This window comes from Mus pahari, chromosome X (assembly GCF_900095145.1).
Source record: "Mus pahari chromosome X, PAHARI_EIJ_v1.1, whole genome shotgun sequence".
Taxonomy (NCBI): Eukaryota; Metazoa; Chordata; class Mammalia; order Rodentia; family Muridae; genus Mus; species Mus pahari.
Window position 1 is genome coordinate 38,708,803 of NC_034613.1, and position 21,631 is coordinate 38,730,433.

Consider the following 21,631-nt stretch of genomic DNA (forward strand, 5'->3'; position numbering starts at 1 on the left):
GGGTCCTCTCTGGATAGTCCATCCTTTCATCTTAGCTCTAAATTTTGTCGCTGTACCTATAATTTTTCATGGGGGTTGTGTTCCTTATTCTAAGGAGGAATGNAGTGTCCACAAATGNTCATCTTTCTTGATTTTCTTCTGTTTTCCATAATGTGTCTTGGATATTCCAAGTTTCTGGGCTAATATCCGCTTATCAGTGATCTGAAACCCTTCTTAACCCATTCGTTAGTCCAAATGACTTGTCTGTTCTCATGGTTTTATTCTAGGACAGCTTGTGGTGTCCTTTTTCCAAAGTGGTCGCTAGTTGCACTTACTAACACCATACAGCCCCTTTTATGTAATCTGAGCAATTATCTGATTCCTGCAAATGGCCATGGCAACTAATGGACTTAAATGCTTCAATCATATTTTTCTGCACTTTTACTGTTTTATGCTTGTTAAAAAAAATAGCAGTGGATGTATTTTAGCTGTCATTTTAGACACTGCAAGAAATCATTTTTACTGCAATTATCCCATTTTCTCCACAGTCAGATAATTAACAATGGAACAAAAAAAGATCCTTGCCAAATATGTACTATTATCAAGCGACTTACAGATTAGACTTTTCCAGAAATTTAGCTAATTAACCTTACCTTTCCCCTAAAGTGTATTTTTTTTAATAATGCCTATTTATATAGTGCCTATTAATTTAGGGTTTTTTAGTGACTTTTAAAATTTGCTAGAGACAGTAGTGGTCCATGCCTTTAATCCCCCCCCCCCAACTCCGGAGCTTTGAGTGAAAGTTAGAGTTATGAGTGAAGCAGGCTAGTAAAGTTATTGAGGGCGCTGAACATACTATAGTTTATTTTCAAGCTGTTCCATAATGCCCAGCTTTAGATTATTAGATAATCTCTGATGGAGATGAGCTGAGTGCATATGAAGCTAAAAATGGTGCCTTCATCCCCATTAGGTGAAAGTTGTGGATGAACGGAGGTATCGGAAGGTCTTTGAAGATATCGTCCGCATTATGGACAGAATGGAAAACGACTTCCTTCCTTCATTAGACCTTAGCAGGAGAGAGGTGAGCAAAACTGCACAGCTTCCTGTCTCCTGTCCATTGTAGTCAGCACTAAGGAAACTGTGTTACTTCAAAGGGCATCAAGGTTAAAATCATCATCACCAGACTGTCTGCATCCTGGTCTCATTTGCAGTTTGGTAGATGCAGGAACACATGAAGTGCCTCACCCTCTCAGAGATTCAGCTCCCCTTTCTGGATCACATCAGTTAAATAATACATGATGAGCTCTTACAGTAGCACCTAGCAGCTTGGAGGCCATCGGATTAGTTACTCTTATTTGGTGCTTAGTTCATGTCTAGGGGAACAGAGCTCAGTCAAAGAATGAGCACCCTGGACCATCATCATGTTCCTCTCAGGATCTCTGGAACAATCAGAGTAGCCTTGAACAGGGTCAAGAGTTGCCTAACGCCTTCTTTGCTAGCATAAGCTAAATCATGTATGAGAGTCAATGCTAGAAAGTTGTCTCGGTCTATGAGTACATGTGGTAGTTATATATCTGATTAATAATTACCTTATTCTTGATTCATATTGTCTACAAATAATCCAACTCACTTCCCCTACTACGCATGCATGGTTGTGTCTGTCTGTTTGTTATTCCCCAGTTTTTGTTTGAGAATGTGAAGTTTCGGCAGCTGCAAAAGGAGAAGTTCCAGATCAGCAACAATGGACAGGTTCCCTGCCATTTTTCTTTCATCCCTAAACTTAATGACAGCCAATACTGCAAGCCATGGCTTCGAGCTGAACCTTTTGAGGGCTACTTGGAGCCAAGTGAGTTTCCCCTTTACCACTGTCTGCTTGCCACATACAACTCCTCAAGCCTCCCACAACCCTGGCTTAACTTCTTGTTCTCTAATCACTTGTCTCTCACCTGCACTGTCCTGATATTGCTGGTACCTCTTTTGTGTGTCCCATCTCTTCCCTGTTGTTGCCTGGTAGTTCTGTTTCTTTGCTTTGGAGCAGAGTTGATTTTCCACAGGAAAGATCTGTGCTACAATATACCATCTCTTTCATTTCAGACGAGACAATAGATATCTCCCTTGATGTATACGTCAGCAAAGACTCTGTAACCATCCTGAACTCCGGTGAAGATAAGATTGAAGATATTCTTGTCCTCCATTTGGATCGAGGAAAAGATTACTTCTTGACCATCAGTGGGAATTACCTCCCAAGTTGCTTTGGAACCTCATTGGAGGCTTTGTGCCGAATGAAAAGACCAATTCGAGAAGTTCCTGTCACCAAACTCATAGACTTGGTAAGGCACATCCTCAGACAGCAACCTTCTTTCCATTTAATTTGCATGTTTTGTCCCCATTATTTCTGTGCCATCTCTCTTCTTCTGGGATCATGGGAACTGACAAATGATACAGAAGAATGTCACTTTATCTAAGCACTACTTTGAATAAATTAAGCATAGGAGGGAAAAGGAGACTCTACTCTGTAGTTACATCTTGTGGGACGATAGTAGATGATATATTGTACTTCCTAAATGAGCTCAAAGGCCCCCTCTCAAGGCTCATCACACTTGCATAAATTGGCATGCATGCTAGGTGTGCTAAGTGCACCATGCATTATTGTCCTCCATGTGCTTACAGGAAAACTGAGGCCGGAGGGATTCACTTGCCCATAGTCAGATGAGTTAGTGACAGACCTACCACCCAGATTTTCTGACTTCCACTCTACAGTATATCAAACTCGGCTGCTGATGAGAGCAGAGGCTGTTATGGATGCTTACAGAGCTTACGTCATAGTCCCTAGGGGTGCTTACTGAAAGTAGAGGTTCTCCCCTCCATTCACCACTGGTAACAGAATCTTAAGATATAGAACCTATGAGTCAGCATTTTCCCCCTTTGGTAACCCAGGCTGGACTTGAATTTCCTCATCAACTGAGAATTAATTTAAACTTATGATCTTCCTGCCTCCACCTCCCCAGTGTGGGATCACAGGTATGCTCCACCATATCTGTTTTATGGAGTGTTGGGGACCAAATCTAGGGCTACTTGCATGTGAGGCAGGCCCTTCTGCCAACTGAGCTAAAAATTCAGTCTACAGATGGGTATAACATGTACTGAAGCTTCTTCACTTAATGTATGTGACTCAAGAAAGAAAAAAAAGAATTATATCCACCCCCTTTCACAAGCCAAGTTACTATATAATGTCTCTATTCTTATGCGGGAAAAGCATATTATTTTCAGTTTTTTTTTAAAAAAAAGATTGAATAGCAAGCCATCCTATTAAATTTTTTTCTGCTAAATGAAACTATTGTTATATTTGTGTACAGATTGGCACTTAGCTTTTTTTTCTCCAGATATAATGAAGGGAAGAGCTAAGGGTTACCATTTGTATAAAAAATCACAATGGTGTTCAGGCCTGGGAATAGCCAGTGACTCTATGGTCTATCAGGAAGGGTTAGAGCCGCAGCAGCCTGCTGGCTTGTCTGAGTGTAATCTGTGTGGTTGCCATGGAATCCTTGCACCTGTGACTCAAAGAGCAAATTCCAACGCTGGAATGTCATTTGTTTCCATAGAGCTCTCATGATGGAAGGTTTTACCTGTGTTTGAAAGAAAGCCCTTTTCTGCAGAAATTCATATCCTGTCAGTCTGCTATTTCTTGAAATTGTTTTTCTTCTACCACCAATGTTTTTATGGAAAAAATTATACAATAGAGTCTGATCACACTTACCCTACTCCAGCTCCTCCCAGATTCTTTCCACCCCACCCAGTCACCTAACTCCACACCCTTTCTTTCTCTCTGCCTTTAGAAAACAAGTAGGCAAACAAAACGGTCTAGAATTTTTTAAAGGGAAAAAAAAACAAGAAACACACACAAAAGCCATAAAAACACACAGATATCATAATATACAGGTAAAAGACCAGTAGAACAAAAAAATTGCTCAAAGTAGTATGAGACAAAAGGCTCATTTTTATCAAAGTCAGCGGCAGCATTATAGTACCCTGGCCATAATTTTTCCATGTTCTAGGAATGACTGGGAGGCTCAACCAGCTTTAAAAGCTCTTACTATATATCAAATATATTATCAGGCAATTCAATCACATTTCTACATAAATAGAAAGTATATAAAATTATTAGAGGAATCTTGGCTCTGTATAGGGCCATCTTCCCTCTTCTAAGACATAATTGACTCATGGTTAAAGAAATAGAACTTTGGTTATCTATAATTACAGAATGGCTTTTTTTATTAAATTATGTATTCGTGATCATTTGCTCATTTTGAAAGTTTGTACTCTGTAGGCCTTAGGGTTCTCATTCTTACCATGGCTTATTGCATTTCAGTATTATTAAGTTACTGAATCTCATCAATGAGGAAATTAGCCCTATTGTTAAGAGGCAGTAAACAGGGATCTAAAATAATCACACCCCTTTTCTGAACACCTTTCCTCTTGCTTCAAGTCCAAAATACTTCTTTAGGTCTTACGGTTTTTCCAGGACTTAACAGGATATTTCAAAGCCCATGAGACAATGGTACTAATACTAGTGCATGTCCTCTATTGTATTATGTACTATAAATTCACGGTGGAGCCGGAAGTGGGTTCAGTACATGTGCTCTGTCTCCCTGTACTGTTTCAGAATGATTCCTATGTTCCACTTACTTCCTACCGAATTCAAAGTGAGATCGTTGGCTTGAATCTTTTTGTGCTTCCAACCATTTTCAATAAGAAAGATCCTACAACTCCTAGGATAGTTGGAATTAGAGGGAATGGATGAGAATTATTTGCTGTTGTGACTATTTTTATTCTTTTTCAGAACAAAGGTCTATTTTTCTGATTAACTAACATGTTAACTACAGAATAATCATCAATATTTATTACATACTGTATATAAAGTAGTATGGAGATGATGTGAGTTTCTGCAATTTAGTGGCCACGAAGGTATCCTTGCATGCACAGTCTAGCTAAGTCCTAAGTCATGGTTAATAGAAAGTTTCATTCAAGATCATTTGAATATTAATGATCTTCACTGACTAATGTTCACTATATTTGGTTAAGTCAATATTTTGGGAAATGACTTAAACCAAATGTTATGGAGATTATAATTTGTATTCACAATAGTTGCCTTTCTAGCAGTTATTTAAGCCTTTGTGTGTAATAAAAACTTATCGATTCACCAGGCAATCTCTGTAAAAATCAATCTCAGAATCTGCCTATTTTTATCTTAATCGATATTTGATGCTTGTAACATTAACATGATCTAGAAGTAAGTTCAGTACATATGAATAAAGTAGATTAGAGAAGTGATTTGGGTTGATCAGAGACATGCTTCCAGTCAAGTCAGTGCACTTAAGAAAGAAACATGTATTTAGGTATTGGATGAGTAGGCTCTTCCAGAAGTATGGGGCACCTTGAATAAAGGATGCAAAGCAAGAGAAAACTGACCATGAGTAGGAAACTACAAGATTTCTCTTGAAGGGAGGATCAGATTATGATATGTGAAGCTGGCTAATGTTCACTATATTTGGGTAAGTCAATATTTTGGGAAATGACTTAAACCGAATGTTGTGGAGATTATAATTTGTATTCACAATAGTTGCCTTTCTGTAGGTTCTGTAGGATAGAAACAGGCAATGGTCTAGAGATCAGAAGATGCACTTATGCTTGAGCCAGAGATTGTCTAGAACCTTCAGGAGACTTGGAGGACTAATACACAGTTGTAAATTGGCATATTAGAAGGAACCTTCTGATGTTGCACATAGAATGAGCTAATAAGAAAAAGGAGACCAGGCTTGAAGTGCCAGAACTGGTTAAGGATTTTGGCTGCAAGTACAAACATGAAAAAAGAGGAAAGCTGAGTGGAGACCATGCCAATGAAGAGAGGGGGTATAAAGTCTGAGATAAGAACATGGTGACTCTTCTGATACCAGTGATCGTTTCTCTCTGTTTATGTTACTGATCTAATAATGCCTTTCTTATCCTCTTACATGTATGATTTGTTTCTTCTCTATATTTCATATGAACTATTTCTTTTGAGAGCTTTGATTTCCATTTAGTTATTCTTAAATGTGAACCTTCCGGTTGAGCTTGGTGGCACACACTTTTTATCCAGCTTCTTGAAAGATGAAAGGCGGAAGGATCCCAAGACCAAGGCTAGGGAAATTTGACAAGCTTTGTCTACTATAAAAAGTGGGCAGAGCCAGGCATGGTGGCGCACGCCTTTAATCCCAGCACTTGGGAGGCAGAGGCAGGCGGATTTCTGAGTTCGAAGCCAGCCTGGTCTACAGAGTGGATTACAGGACAGCCAGGGCTACACAGAGAAACCCTGTCTCAAAAATTTTTTTTTAAAAAAGTGGGCAGAGGAGCTGGGGGTGCAGCTCAGTGGTAGAACCCTTTCCTAACATCCCCCAGGTCCTGGGTTTAATCCTCAGCACTATCACTGAATCTTCTTACAAAGAACTCTTTTATATTGTTTTATCTGCATTCACTACTGGGAACATTCTTCTTAGAGTCACTATTGGGCTAAGGAAGGATTTGCAATATGCTTCTTATGTGTCATGTCACCCCAGGGAAGAAGTCACCTCTTTTGGTGGAGGTTAACTGCCTTTTCTACTTCTAATTCAATCTAGCAGTGGACTAAGTGTAATTTACATTTGTTTTCTTCATGCCTCCATCCAGAGAAGGAAGATCACTGTATTTTTTTCCTTTTTTACACTTTGAAATGTGTGTGATGTACATGTATACTTGTGTGTGCGCGCATATGCATGCATGCGCAGAAAGCCCTGTTCCTTGATGTTGAGAATCGTTTTACATTTGTCGCCCACCTTATACACTGGGGGCAGTTTCTTAGATAAACCCAGATCTCAGTGATATGGCTAGTCTTCCTACACAGCTCTCTCTGAGGTTCTCTTATCCCTCCAAGGCTGGAAGGACAAGCGGGCTACCACATCCACTTGGCATTTTCTTGGGTTCTGGGGATCCAGAGTCCATCACACTTGTGTGGCAAGTGAATGAACCATGGAACCATCATCGCAGCCACAAAGAAATAAACTCTGCATGTCCATTTGCTATCTCTCCACTAGCATCTGAGCAGTCCTTTGGATTCCTCTTTTAGAGTTTCTTTTTTTCCATTCCTCAGGTTTGTGGCATTGGGGGTGGAACTCAGCGCTTCATTCATGCCGGACAAGCATTCTATTAATAAAAGATACTGTCTGTCCACTAAGTTAAAATATATATATTGTCTGTTGATCAGACCAACTCTTGGGAGTTGCTTCTCTCCGTCCACCTTGTGGGCTCTAGGGGTTGAACTAGGTCTGCATACATATACCTCTATCAAGTGAGCCAGCTTCCAGGCCCCATATTAGTACATAAATTGTTCCATTGACAGATTTAGCTTGCGCTTGCACACCCAAGCTCACTTATAGAAGTCGGAGGATAGTGTTGTGGGGTTGATTCTTTAACTCCACTGTATGAGTTCCAGAGATTTTACCTTGCATCATCAAGCTTGGAAGCAAGCAGCTCAGCTGTTTCATGGGCCACTGTCTTAGTTTTAAGGTGTTTCTTTTCGTCTGCTTGGCCTATGTTGATATCCATTTCATGTTTCCCTCTGTTTCTGCACTTCATTTTCTCCCATTTAGGTCTGCCAGATTAAACATTCTGTAATACTGCTCGGGCGGGGGTGATTTTGTCCTTGCTCCCTAATGCCTGCTACAGACAATGCAGATGTATTAAGTTGTCACTTGGGGTCACATTTTGTTTCTTCACTGTTCTCTCAACATTCTCTAGTTAGTTATGCTTCCCACAGCAAGGTGAGTAAATGCTTCTTAGTCACCTTGTCATTTAACATTTCTGTGCATGTGTTTCATTCTGCCTCTCCCACCTTTTCTTAGAGCATGGGTCTTGCTATATTGTCTAGACTGGCCCTGACCTCAGCATTCATGAGAACTTTCTGAGTAACTCTATAATGGTCCTATACCACTGTTCCTGGCTTACTTCCACAATCCTGTCCCCAAAATCCTGCGGCTTAAGGGCTTACATGTGGCTCAGTAGTAGACCATTTCCAAAGCATGCATATACCTCTGGGTCATAATACCAGCTTTAAAAACAATCCTGTGTTGTTTTTAAGGACTAGTAGCCAAGCATTGGGAACATTTGCATATGAATTATAAGAATATCGGGTTGTAAATTCTAAGACTCAGTTGGAACCGAATATTTCTCCTTTATTTGTCCTTAACTATCACTGCCCTCCGCAGCAGGTGTTTTGCATAGTCCTCTGTACCAGTACATGCTCACCACTCAAAGGAATCTTCTTTCAGGGCCTAGATTGACACAATAGTACACCAACTCCCTGCTTTGTTTTGCTTGTTATATCATGGGCATGTACTCATCAGAGGACAAAGGTAAAGTCTATCAAATTTATTGACAAGTGTTTCTAAATTTAATAAAAGGTTATAGCAAGGCTTTTGTTAAATTAGATTGTTGGCACTCAGAACTAACTTCACATTTAAAAGTATCATAAGGATAGAACGATGCATACCTAGGATTCTGACATCTTCATTCCCCATGGTATTTAAATGTAGGTAAACTCAGAAAATCAGGTTTAATTCATGATATATCTAACAATACTAAAAGTCCTAATTGCCATATGTAAGAACAGCTTGGGACAATAGGTACAGAATAGTCCCTTGAAATGTCAGGGAATACACTTTCACTCCCAGTCCAGGCGCTCTTGCTTCTCTGACAGGGAGACTTAGATTTCTCCTTAGACCTACCAGGCCTGAGATGTGATTTCTACTTGATTTCTCAGTGCTCTGTAATGGGATCAGGAAGAACCCAGTTGAGAGTCTCTGGGGCAGAGACTCCTCCTGGCTTTAGATGGATTCACTGTTGCTACAAGGAACATGTTTTACCTGCTTCAGAGATGAAGAGACTGGGACAGTACAAAATTGGGTAAATTGACTGGGCTCTCAACCAAGCCAGTAAGAGGCAGAAGAAAGACTTGTACGTAGGCGTCAATACCTATACTCTGCATAATCCTTGCTGCCTTGTAAATAACATGTCTCACTCTCCTTAGCCAATCATAGATGTACTCTCATAGCTTTCCCCTGCCTAGCTTGGAAGCACCGATGATGTCCTCTCAGAGTTGTAGTCAGACCTGGGTTCCAATCCTGATTCTGTCACTTATTACCTATGCATTTTTGGGCAAATAATTTAACCTCTCTAAGCCTCAGTTTCTTCATCTGTAAAATAGAAATAATGCTTCACATTGATGTGCAGATAAAGTGGCATTGTGTATACACCCTTTGCATGGGTTATGTGGTAGAGATTCCTCTGGTGGTGGTGATCATGGCTGCTGCTGCTTCTCTCTCTCTCTCTCTCTCTCTCTCTCTCTCTCTCTCTCTCTCTCTCTCTCTCTCTTATTGGGTTGTAATGAGTGCAAAGATAACTAGAACAATGAAACTATTGCCCCTGCTTCTCCTTTGTCTTTCATATCCACCAGGAAAATAGAGGAACTGATGGATACCCTGATCCACAAAGCTCTGAGATCAAGTCCATTTACATTTCAGTCAGTCTTCAAATCTGGGGAGTCTAGTCACTTTGGGGGAGGTGGGTGGGTACAAGGTGAGAGAAAAAGCACAAGGAGGCTCTTGGAGACTCAGGAGGCTAGCTGGGATGAGAATAGCAAGAGGAAGGAGTATATGTAAGTAAAAGTGGAAATAGACAAGAAGTATACCCCACTTCTGAATCTCCACTCTCAGACCCGCAGCTGAGTTCTTCCGTGGAAGCAACATTAGGATGAGGTAAGAGCTGCATCTGACAGTAGATGAACAGGGAGATGCAACACCAGGCTTGGCTGGGGCCTCAGGCAGCTTCCAGAGGGCACTGCCTATAGTCAAGTCCTAGAGAAGGATGTTTCCTTAGTGATAGTCTCAGTGAACTATTAAGTACACTAGGTGTGACAAAGAACTTTGCATGTGGGAAATGGGTTTCATTTTCAGTGTACATCCTTTGAAGGCCTCGGAGCTGTTCAGAGCCTATGTGACTAGCAAGCATGCAAAACTGAGCTGTTTCTAATACTGTGAATTAACTCTGATCATTGTCTATCTGCCAATGACTTTTCTCCTGCTCTGCTCTCAGGAAGAAGACAGCTACCTAGAAAAGGTAATTCAAGCCATTGGTGGTAATGAAGGTTTCCTTGTGCTTGATTAACACTTAACTGTGGTCCCTGGAAATTGTCCCTAAGCATTCTCATATCAGAGGCCTCTGACTTGGTGAGAATTTCCTAATAACCGCTGATGTCCTGTCCTGTAAGGTATCTTGAAGTATGCTCAAAATACAGGAACAATGTCGACACATCTGAGAAGTTGTTGATACTCTGTATGTAAAAGAAATAAAACTCAAGGGTACATTTTCTTTTTCTTTTTGAGAAAGGATCTCATGTATTATAGGCTAGCCTCATTAGGTAGCAAAGAATGACCTTAATTTTTTTTTCATCCTCCTGTCTCCCCAGTGCTGAGATTACAGCACCCCTGGTTTTACTCAGTCCTGCAAATCAAACTTGGTCCTTGTGATAGATGATAGATAAACATTCTAACAACTGGGCTATATCCCTAGCCACTAGTATGTGTGCATGCATGTTTTCATGCTTTTGCACACTAAAGTATGCTGCAAGGGATGAAACACGGGGCCTTCCACATGCTACACAAACACACTACCCATTTTGTATTTTTTAATTTGCAGACAAGTACTGCACCATGAAACTGCATCTCTAGCCCAGATTTGTCTCAATAAATCTTATCTGAAAACCCATGAGTTTGTAGTAAAACTAAAAAAAAAATGTTATTCCTGTTACATTAAAAGTAATTTGGAGCTCCTACTGTCCATGAATTCGTGGTGTCACTCCCATGTTCAGGTTCCACTGAATCTGGATATTGCCACCACCTCTCCCAAAAGAATGGGAGGGTTTGTGTGTCCTCTTTTCGCAAATAAAATGATTTAACTTAAAGCAACAGTGATTTGGAAGCTGGGGAGATGGCCCAGGCAAGTGCTGGAGAACAGGTCCCTGGGGCTCCCTGGCCAGCCAGTCTAACAGAATCAGTTACTTCCATGTTCAATGAGAAAGCCTGACTCAGAAAAGGAAAAAAATAAAAAAGAGTTGGAAACGGATGTAGGGATACACGTGGTATCAACCCCTAGCCAGCATACACACATACATACATACACATGGACCATACGCACAACAAAGAAGTGATTTGGGGGTCCTTGATAATAGTGACTAATTACCCCAAGAATGTCCATATACAGTCAAGAAATAAAGCAGAGTAGAATTGTGGAACTAAATAAAATCATAAATCATCTTGTACTGGCTAGTTTTGTGTCAACTTGACACAGCTGGAGTTTTCACAAAGAAAGGAGCTTCAGTTGAGGAAAGGCCTCCATGAGATCCAGCTGTAAGGCATTTTCTCAATTAGTGATCAAGGGGGAAGCGCCCCTTGTGGGTGGTGCCATTTCTGGGCTGGTAGTCTTGGTTCTATAAGAGAGCAGGAGAAGCAAACCAGGAGAAGCAAGCCAGTAAAGAGCATCCCTCCATGGCCTCTGCATCAGCTCCTGCTTCCTGACCTGCTTGAGTTCCAGTCCTGTGTCCTTTGGTGATGTACAGCAGTATGGAAATGTAAGCTGAATAAACCCTTTCCTCCCCAACTTGCTTCTTGGTCATGATGTTTGTGCAGGAATAGAAACCCTGACTAAGACACATCTAATCTAGCTGTCTGTTTTTTAACAGCAAAAGATATTTTCTATGTTCTAGCAGACAAGGCTCAAAGCCCAAAAAGGTAGAAAATGCTATAAAAAGTCCCACTGCTCCTGACCACCAGAATGTAAGAGGTGGGTACTGTTTCCTGACTGTCCAGTGCTGTGGCCCTTCTGTAGTGCCTCATGACCTTTTTCACCCTCAGCTGAAGAGGCCAGGTTCCCCTCAGGGCTGCCAAATGCAGAGGAAGGAGCTGGACAAACATTCCACAGCACTTTTATCGTGTTTGAGGGGCCTCTCCATTGGGTGGAGTTGAATGTACTTTGAAAGTGAAGCTGCAGCCAGGCGGTGGTTGCTCATGTCTTTAATCCCAGCACTTGGGAGGCAGAGGCAGGCAGGTTTCTGAGTTCGAGGCCAGCCAGGGCTACAGAGTGAGTTCCAGGACAGCCAAGGCTACACAGAGAAACCCTGTCTCGAAAAATAAGGAAGGAAGGAAGGAAGGAAGGAAGGAAGGAAGGAAGGAAGGAAGGAAGGAAGGAAGGAAGGAAGGAAGGAAGGAAGGAAGGAAGGAAGGAAGGAAGGAAGGAAGGAAGGAAGGAAGAGAAGCTGCTTTAACCATTAGAATTAAGATTACAAAGTGAGGGCTTATAAGGCAGAGTGTGTCCTGTTGAAAAAAGGCAGAGAGAGAGGGTGAGGGTCTTGGTTACCCTTTGAACATTAGGAGTTCACAATAATGTGCACAACATTTTTTATAAATATTCTTTCCCCATTTTCTTATTGTTTCTTTTTCTAGACTTCAGAGCCACAAGTGTGACATTTCCGATTATCACACATGAATTTGGAAATGGATAATAGATGCTGTATATAACCTACTGACATTTTATTAACCTTTTAAACTACTAAGGCTTAAGACATCTTTGCTTCTCAGCTCTTTTCTGTTAAGGGCACACACCATGTCTGTCTGTTCAGCTTAAACAGTGCCTTGTGTTGTCTTAATGCCTTAGTACAGGAAAAACCTTCAGTTGGATGTCAGATTTTTTGAAAGTATATGAGTCAATATTAAATAATGTATATGTGGTATGTTTGGTGGCATCTGCTAAAGAATCTGTACATGTGTTCTGCTTGGTCCAGCAAGTTAGTAGAATGCATTATGAAATGTTTGGGCTCGGATATCAGGTGGATGCCTTCAGGTAATACATATAGCCAGAATGAAACCAGTGAGTGAGACACCAATAGAAGTTACAACAACTATAGAATATGAATATAAGGACACTAAAAAAAATGAATTTCAAGACATAGCATCCCAGGGAAAGAAATCAAAGAAATGTGAAAATAGATATGTAGAGAGATTTAAAATGGCAACTAATGATCACTACCCCCTTCTCCTTATTCCCTGAGAAGAGTGCAACAGCTTAGACAGTTCATCAGTGCTTCTTAAAGAATACCGTGGTAGGAAGGTACCTGGGTGCCGCTGGAATATGTGTGGTCTCTGTGAGCATAGTGATACAGGCTTTTTTTTTTCTCCCTTAAAGCTACATGGCTGGAGGTTATAGATAGAACAATGTCAGGCAAGAATTTCTGAAAGTTAACAATATATTATTTATAACTTAGAGGTAGCAAATGGAAGAGGATGCTAAAAATTGAACATGGCTTTCTCCACTGGGGTTCTTCTGAAAGCTGCCTTCGGATGCCCTGTAGCCTATTTTAGGTGTGTGTGTGTGTGTGTGTGTGTGTGTGTGTGTGTGTGTTTTCATATTCTTTATTTTTGAAACTATAAACCTAAGGTAAATTAACATATTTCTTTTTGAGTGTTGGGAGATAGTTGAGTTTATTTTACACTTTGAATTTAGTTATTTGTCTGGTATGTATCACTTCTGGATTTTTGCCTTATATTCTTTCAGAAGACTCTAACAATAGAAAGGTATATAAGATAAATAATAGCCCCTAAAAGTCTTTGATGAGCTATTAATATAAGCAATAACTTCTGAAAGCAGACCCTTGAGTGTTTATGGTCTAGCTCTTCGGTTGCTACATTCCACGTTATTACTTTTAGATCTTGGGACTTATGATTAGAAACTTGGATTAAACATAAAGTATCCATATATATGTCTCTAATGTGCAGAGTTGTCTTTAATTCCTGAGAGCCAAAGCAATTCAGTTAAAGAAGCAATGAGAAATCCCAGTAGTCCTTGTGATGAGACCTGAAGGAAGAATTAGTGTAGAATAAACTGAAACTAAAGTGTAAATACAGTCCCTCAGGGTACTCTATTAGCAATTGTGACTTCATGGTCCAGCTACCAGTCATGCATAGACTGTACTATGACTGTATTATATTCTCACTTCAGAATATGGAATGCATCCAGAGGATGCACACCATAAGCACGGATGAAATGCTTACTAATTGAATAAAGCATTTTGGGAAGGGGATTGTTTTAACTACTGCAGTCATTACTAGGTGCCTTCTAAACATGCATGTCTCCTGTGAGGAAAAAAAAGGCAAAAGTTTAAGAGACCAAGATCACATTGTATCCTCTTGAAAATGTTTTGAAGAAGATTTAATGCTTTATTCTGAGGCCCTTTGATTCTAATCCCTTTTCATCTGTTAGGAGAAATCCCTTCTGCAGATGGTACCCTTGGATGAAGGTGCCAGTGAGCGACCCCTTCAAGTCCCCAAAGAGATCTGGCTTCTAGTAGATCACTTGTTCAAATACGCATGTCACCAGGTAAGTGAGAAAAAAACTTCCCTGCTACTGCAGCATGTATATGAATCATATAGGAAATTAAGCTTCATATCTGCATAGTGCATTTAACCATGCCATCCTCCATGTGGCTATAATGTCAGACCACTAAAGCATACAAGCTAAGCTAACTCTGAGTCTGAGGGCAGAGTCAGGACTAGAACTGAGAATGACTATGCCTTGCTTATACGCTTTGCTCTGGACCACTGAGTATTCTGGACTAATGCCTGTTGTGACTTCAAGCCCATTTCCTTAACAGAACACTGAGTTTTCTTTTAAACCCTATACTAAAACCCTAGCTACTCCCAACTCATTCCCCTTTTTTAAAACTAGAACTTTCTTTGACCAAATTGAAGGGTAATGGTCTCAGATCTACTAAGAGCAATATAACTCGGAAACCAAGTTGTATCGTGAATGTGCCATTCACACTTTTCCCTTCATCCAATTCTGTCCACATTTGTCAATGGCTGCACTTGTGCCGGGTACACTCTGTTTTCTAGAGCCTCCGTGGTGCACTATGGAGCTTCCTGATCTGGCCATCTAGTCCCTTGCCTCATCAAGTAGAGACTGAAATGTCATTTTTCTGACAGGTCATTTTCTTGCTTGAAATAACATTTCACATGTGTCTTAGTTAGGGTTTTACTGCTGTGAACAGACACCATGACCAAGGCAACTCTTATAAAACACAACATTTATTTGGGGCTGGCTTACAGATTCAGAGGTTTAGTCCATTGCCATCAAGGTGGGAGCATGGCAGCATCCAGGCAGGCATGGTGCAGGAGGAGCTGAGAGTTCTGTCTTCATCCAAAGGCTGCTAGTGGAAGACTGACTTCCAGGCAACTAGGGTAAGGGGCTTAAGCCCACACCCACAGTGACACACCTATTCCAACAAGGCCACACCTCCAAATGGTGCCACTCCCTGGTCCAAGAATATACAAACCATCACCACATGGATTATCGAAATGCTAAAGGAAAGCAATACTCTGACCAAACTTCCATCCCTAACTGTTAACACATGTGCCACCCTTCGCCTTTTGGCCTGTTGCTCTCCATTTTCTGGGCAAGCTCAGAACTTGAGGGGCTGGCTATCTTGCCTTGTTTCCTTCATTCGTACTTCTTTGGTAGGAGGACTTGTTCCAAACCCCTGGAATGCAGGAGGAGTTACAGCAGATCATTGATTGTCTGGATACCAGCATTCCTGAGACAATTCGTATCCTTTCTGCCCAAGGCTTGGGACTATGGACAGATACTTGGGCAAAGTTTTTTCTCACCTGTATTTGATGCTGTGTTTCTACACTGATGTTTTCCATTGCCTTATTTTAAGATAGTCAGTGACTATCCATTTGTTTTCTCAAGACATTTCAGGAACTTTTAGTCTCCCTTTTTGTCAAAACTGAGACTGAGAGGAATCAAGGGGAGCGTAACAGCAACTTCTAATGAGCATGGGACATAGGAGCCCTAGCACCAGGAGTGTTCTTCAGCCAGTTGGTCGTTCCTGCTAACCTTCCCAGCCATGTGCTTTCCGACGACAGGAAGAAGAATGAGAGGAAACACTGGCAGCTAGTTTATAACCCATCCAATGGACCCTGTCATGTTCTCCAAGTCTCTAGTTATAGTGAAACCTCCCAAATTCTGCCCCAGCTCAGCTGCAGAGCACCTGGACCATTATAAAAACACAGTCAGGAATAGTATGTGCCGAAAGAGAAGAGAAAGGGCATCCCTGGAGAGGCTTGAGGAAAGGAGCCAGTCAGGTCTCTGGGTGGCTTTTTTCTTGGTTCCTCTTCCTTTAACTCAAGGTAATTCAGCTGGCAGTAACCATTCTGTGGCTGAAGCACTGCTCATTTTCCTGGAAGCTCTGCCAGAGCCAGTCATCTGTTATGAGCTGTATCAGCGATGTCTTGACTCTGCTCATGATCCTCGCATCTGCAAACAGGTGAGTTTCGGTGCTCTGAGGATATGCTCAGTGCAGGTTCTCCCATAGAGAAATGGTCAGTTTTACAAAGCTATACGATAGAATGGGCCTGGGTTGGTTATTCGTGATAGGACACCATAGTTAAAAATTAAGATCCTTGAGGGAGCTAGTGAGATGGTTCAATGGGTACTTGCCACCAAGCCTGTTGACCTAAGTTTGATCCCGAGAACACAAGTGATGGAAGAAAAACAGTCAACCCCCACTAGTTGTTCTCTGATCTCCACATGGGCCCTCCCCTCCCCCCATACACACACTAAATAAATAAAGTTGAATTAGGTAGTATTATTCTTTATTATATTCGAATATTTTCTAGTTTCCCTATTCTGTTAACAGAAAACATAGTGAGGGGGATACTTCTCACCCCGGGGTGAGATTACAAAATGATTGTAAGTGCAGTTCTAGTTGTCATTATCTGAAAGAGTAGATGACAGTTGGGAGCCACCGCCACCTCCTCCTTCTCCTCCTCCTTCTTTCCTTCTTGATGTGTTTTTGATCTTGCAAAGATTTTCGTCCACAGTGGCTGAGACTAGCTATGAATCACATCAGTGAGTGTTGGTAGGAGGTACCGATCATCGCCAAGTGGCACTGTAGAGAAAAACAAGTTGACTGATGCCTTTGCTGTGGGGGGGGGGGATAACAGATGAACACTTTCCTTCTGGTGAGGCACTGTGTGAACGTGACTCTGTGCTGACTGCATGGCCTGGTCTTTGAATAGAGAGAAAGCAAACCATACTTACCCCAGAGTCCTAATCTGGCGGGTAAAATACTGCTTATGGTAATAGAGGGTAGTGACAAACAAATGGGGCCACTAACAGTTGGGTAACAAATTGTTCTTATGGCAGCTTTGGAGTGTCATTCCCTAGGAGCCGTTTACCTTATTACACACTCCTCTCTAAAAAAACAGGTCATTTCCCAGCTTCCAAGGTGCCATAGAAATGTTTTCCGCTACTTGATGGCATTCCTTCGTGAACTCTTAAAATTCTCTGATTACAACAATGTCAACACCAACATGATCGGTAAGGGGACTTCATGAGAGGGTCTTGCGGAGTGCGTGTTGGACAGAATCTGAATGCATTGTGCATAATGTGTACCATATTTGATTTTCGGGAACGTGGCAGTCCCTTCCCTTGCTGTTCTTGTTCCCTGTACCCCAAACCTTGAGGTTTTGCTTCAGTCATGTCTGACACTGGGCTCCCCCTTTTCTGTCCCCCACCCTCTAGCTACCCTGTTCACTAGCCTTCTCCTAAGGCCACCACCGAACCTCATGACAAGACAGACTCCAAGTGACCGCCAGCGTGCCATCCAGTTTCTCCTGGTCTTCCTGCTTGGGAATGAGGAAGACTAAGTCTTTTCCTATCTGAGATTCTAGAGGAGGAAGATCTTGGGCTCCGAGTACTTCAAAATGATTTGAAAGGTTATCACACAGAAAGGGTCTACTGTAGGATCTTACATTCTGTTTGTAGTACAAAGTTTTCCTAATCCTTCCTTACCATATCCTACACAGCAAAATCCTTTTAAACATATACTGCCAAGCCAAAGTTACCATATTTCGGTGTTTTTGTGTTTACTCTTTGTAAAGCAAAGAGGTCTGTATTTACACACCTTTACCTAGGGGTATATTTTCTGCCCTGCTTCCCAGTCCTCATGATGATCTTTAATACCCTAGGCCTGGATTGAGAGGCGCTCCCGTTGTAAGCCTACAAGCACTACTTGCTATAGCTCAGACTTGTCTGTAGTCCTTTGTACGATGCACTTTGGACCCACCCTCTCCTCTCCTCGTGTCACTACTTTGCACACTTCCTTCATGCTTTCACTTTGAAGGAAGCCCGGATGAGGCTAGTGACTCCGTGGATGTCCTGAACAGTGAAGTTCACTGTCTCCGTGTGATTGTTACATGCGTGTGTGCAGTTCTACAATTATATCTGTATGTCACTATAAAGTTGGCCTTCGTGTGGAACCACACTTGGTGGAGCCAGAGTCCCTTGTCTCAGACCATGGTTAGTTACATAATTTTATGAACTGTAGAGATGGCGTCCAACTGATGTGAGAAACATCACAACAGCAAGGAAAGCACTGTGAGGATATCAGAATGGAAACAGCCCTGCTTCCCACTCCCCGTGCCCAGCTACTAGCCACACTTGACATGGGTGCAATCCTGCATGTCGGTCCCCATCTCCCCTACTAGAAACCCACTTCCAGAGTAATGTTTGCATCACAGTCAAAAGAGGAGTTTGTGTACCTCAAGTGAACTCCCAGGAGCTTTCCTCGCCCTCCAAACCAAGTATTGAGGGTAACCCTCAGAACCTATTCTTCTATCTCCCAAAGTCACTGGCCTCTCTCAACAGAGCGTACTCTGAGCTCCACATCTGCCTCCTTCAAGCAAAGACTTAAAAAGACTGCCCTTGGCTCCTTGACACTATATCAAGTGCTGTGTAAGAGAGACTGGTCTGTGGGACCAGCCACACACATTACCTCTTCCACTTGAAACTACTCTAAGGTTTTCATTTTATTCAAGCTTTGTGGGACAGACAAACTTTTTAAAAATTAATTTGTTGACTGACAAACCAGCTGCCAGCTTCTGGCTGCAAAACTGCCTGGTGAAATCGACTTGCTTGGTTTCATTCACCAAACCAACCCAAGTCGTCTCATTCTTGCCTATTAACATCTGATGTAAGGAGCTTATATAGGCGAGCTTATATAGGCTGTGTGTACAATCTTGGGCACTGATTCCATCAATAGCATCTTGTACCGTCCAAGGAGAGGGCCAGGAAAACATCCACCATCAAATGGTTTTCCAGCTCCCTCATCTCTTCAAAATTGAGTTCTTGGGAGAACAAAAGGTATGTATCCTGCAGTAGAATGGTTAAGCCCTTAAATAATTGGGAGTTGGGAAATCGGAATCAAAGTGTTGGTGCCAGCTCACTGAAGATCTGATTGGGTCAACAGTTGGTTAGTGGAAGACTGAGAGCAGAAGAATTTTGTCATATCTATGAGGCCAGAATGTAATCACTGAAGAAGCAGATGGTAGGAGCTGGAGCAAGGTGGTCCATGGGGGAATGCCTCTCCTGTGCCCATTTTATAATACCTTGCAGACCTTGGGTGAGCAAGATTATGATTAGTGGGGGCTCTGTGGAGCATGCACGTAGTGCCCTTCCTTCATCAGGCCAAAGCACCAAGTTGCTTCACTGCCTCAGCCTTTTGTCCAGCTCAGCCTGGAATGTATATAGGGTTGAGAGTTTTAGACAATCTCCAGGAAGGGGACACAAAACAGATCAGATGGAAGAAACCTGCTTTCCCTATCCTGCCTATCCTACACCTCAACCTCTTAATTCCTGATTCTTCCAAGGTACTATTTCATAGTTGCTCTGAATTAAGGATTTCAGGTTTAACTGGTAGCGAAAGACTCTGCACCTAGCATCTTCGGGAAGAAATGATTCCAGTCTATTGGGTGATACTACATTAGTTTCCCTTTCTGATTCTTAATCTGTAGTTCTTTGTTATATTTCACAAAAAAAGAAAATGTCTCGGTCACTACGCAAAGCTGCTAGTGGGATTCTGTATTTTGTGTCATCTTTTTTATTATAATTTATTGCGATTTTATGAATAAATATATGTTGTGTGAAACCGTATTGTGATCTGACTGAGAAAGAACTGAAGAGGGGAGATTTAATATCACTTGGACTCACTTGACATTTTTGCAGGCCCCATCCAACCATACCTGTACCTGTCACTACTGAGCCTACAGAGAAATACCATTTAAAATTGTTGTGCTGGGGCTGTAACTCCATTCTAGAGTGCTTACTTAGCATGTACAAAGCCTTGGATTTCATTCTCAGCACCAGGAACAAAAAAGAGTGTTTTCCTGGACTGGTGAGATGATTCCATGGGCAAAGGTACTTGCCATCAAGGCTAGTGTCCTGAGTTCCATTCCCAGAAGCCACATGGAGGAGGGAACCTACTCCAGAAAGTTGTCATCTAACCTACACATGTGTTGTGACATAGCCACATAAATAAAATTGGGACTGGAGCGATAGCTCAGCAGTTGGGAGCACTTACTGATTAGTTTTGGCCCTCAGCACCCACATCTGGCAGATCACAACTGCTATAACTATGTCCAGGGCAGCCAAGGGCCCACACACATATGGTGCATGTATAAGAAGCCATGTATTTTATGAGACTAATAAAGAAGTCATGTACATTCAAGCCAGCAAAAATCATTTCAGGCAACAATGAGTTCATCAAAAGAAAGTCTTCCTTTTGGGGGTTGGGGGGTGGGATGGGATTTGTAATGGAATCTTAATTTCTTGCTGAGCTTGGTCTTGAACTTCTAGATTCAATCAATGATCCTGGCCCAGCCTCCCTTGTAGCTAGGACTATAGCCACACACCATCTTGCCTTGTTGAATACTGGTTCTTTTTTTAATTTTTTATTAGATATTTTCTTTATTTACATTCCAAATGTTATGCCCTTTCCTCAATTCCCCTCCAAAACCCCCTATCCCATCCTCCCTCCCCCTGTTCACCAACCCACCCATTCCCTCCTCCCTGCCCTCAAATTTCCCTACACTGGGGCATCAAACTTTCACAGGACCAAGAGCCTCTTCTCCCATTGATGACAGATAAGGCTGTCCTCTGCTACATATGTGGCTGGAGCCATGGGTCCCACCATGTGTTTTCTTTTGTTGGTGGTTTAGTCACTGGGAGCTCTGGGGGTACTGGTTGATTCATATTGTTGTTCCTCCTATGGGGCTGCAAACCCTTTTAGCTCCTTGGGTCCTTTCTCTAGCTCCTCCATTGCGGACCAAGTGCTCAGTCCATTGGTTGGCTGTGAAAATCTGCACCTGTATTTGTCAGGCTCTGGTGGAACCTCTCAGGAGACAGCTATATCAGGCTCCTGTCAGCAAGCTCTTGTTGGCATCCACAAGACTGTCTAGGTTTGGTAACTGTATATGGGATGGATCCCCAGGTGGGGCAGTCTCTGAATGGTCTTTCCTTCAGTCTCTACTCCACACTTTGTATCTCTTCCCATGGGTATTTTGTTCCCCCTCCTAAGAAGGACCAAAGCCCCCACAGTTTGGTTGTCCTCCTCCTCCTCCTCCTCCTCCTCCTCCTTCTTCTTTTTTTTTTTGTTTTTTTGAGACAGGGTTTCTCTGTGTGGCCCTGGCTGTCT

The 21,631-nt window shown here is 42.0% G+C and overlaps 1 protein-coding gene across 3 annotated transcripts in view; it reads left to right on the plus strand.

The window, feature by feature from the left end:
• The window catches only part of Ocrl (OCRL inositol polyphosphate-5-phosphatase), a 54,445-nt gene extending 34,357 nt beyond the window's left edge, over window positions 1-20,088 (plus strand). For 2 of the 3 annotated variants that reach the window (XM_029534174.1, XM_029534175.1), the window contains exons 16-24: window positions 950-1,060; window positions 1,660-1,825; window positions 2,074-2,309; window positions 10,141-10,164; window positions 14,359-14,475; window positions 15,616-15,700; window positions 16,296-16,423; window positions 17,367-17,478; window positions 17,683-20,088. In XM_029534174.1, the coding sequence (XP_029390034.1) occupies window positions 950-1,060; window positions 1,660-1,825; window positions 2,074-2,309; window positions 10,141-10,164; window positions 14,359-14,475; window positions 15,616-15,700; window positions 16,296-16,423; window positions 17,367-17,478; window positions 17,683-17,807 (1,104 nt within the window). In that variant the 3' untranslated portion in view covers window positions 17,808-20,088. The remainder of the gene's footprint in view (window positions 1-949; window positions 1,061-1,659; window positions 1,826-2,073; window positions 2,310-10,140; window positions 10,165-14,358; window positions 14,476-15,615; window positions 15,701-16,295; window positions 16,424-17,366; window positions 17,479-17,682) is intronic. The other variant, XM_029534176.1, reaches the window with a different exon arrangement.
• The last annotated feature ends 1,543 nt before the right edge of the window (window positions 20,089-21,631 follow it).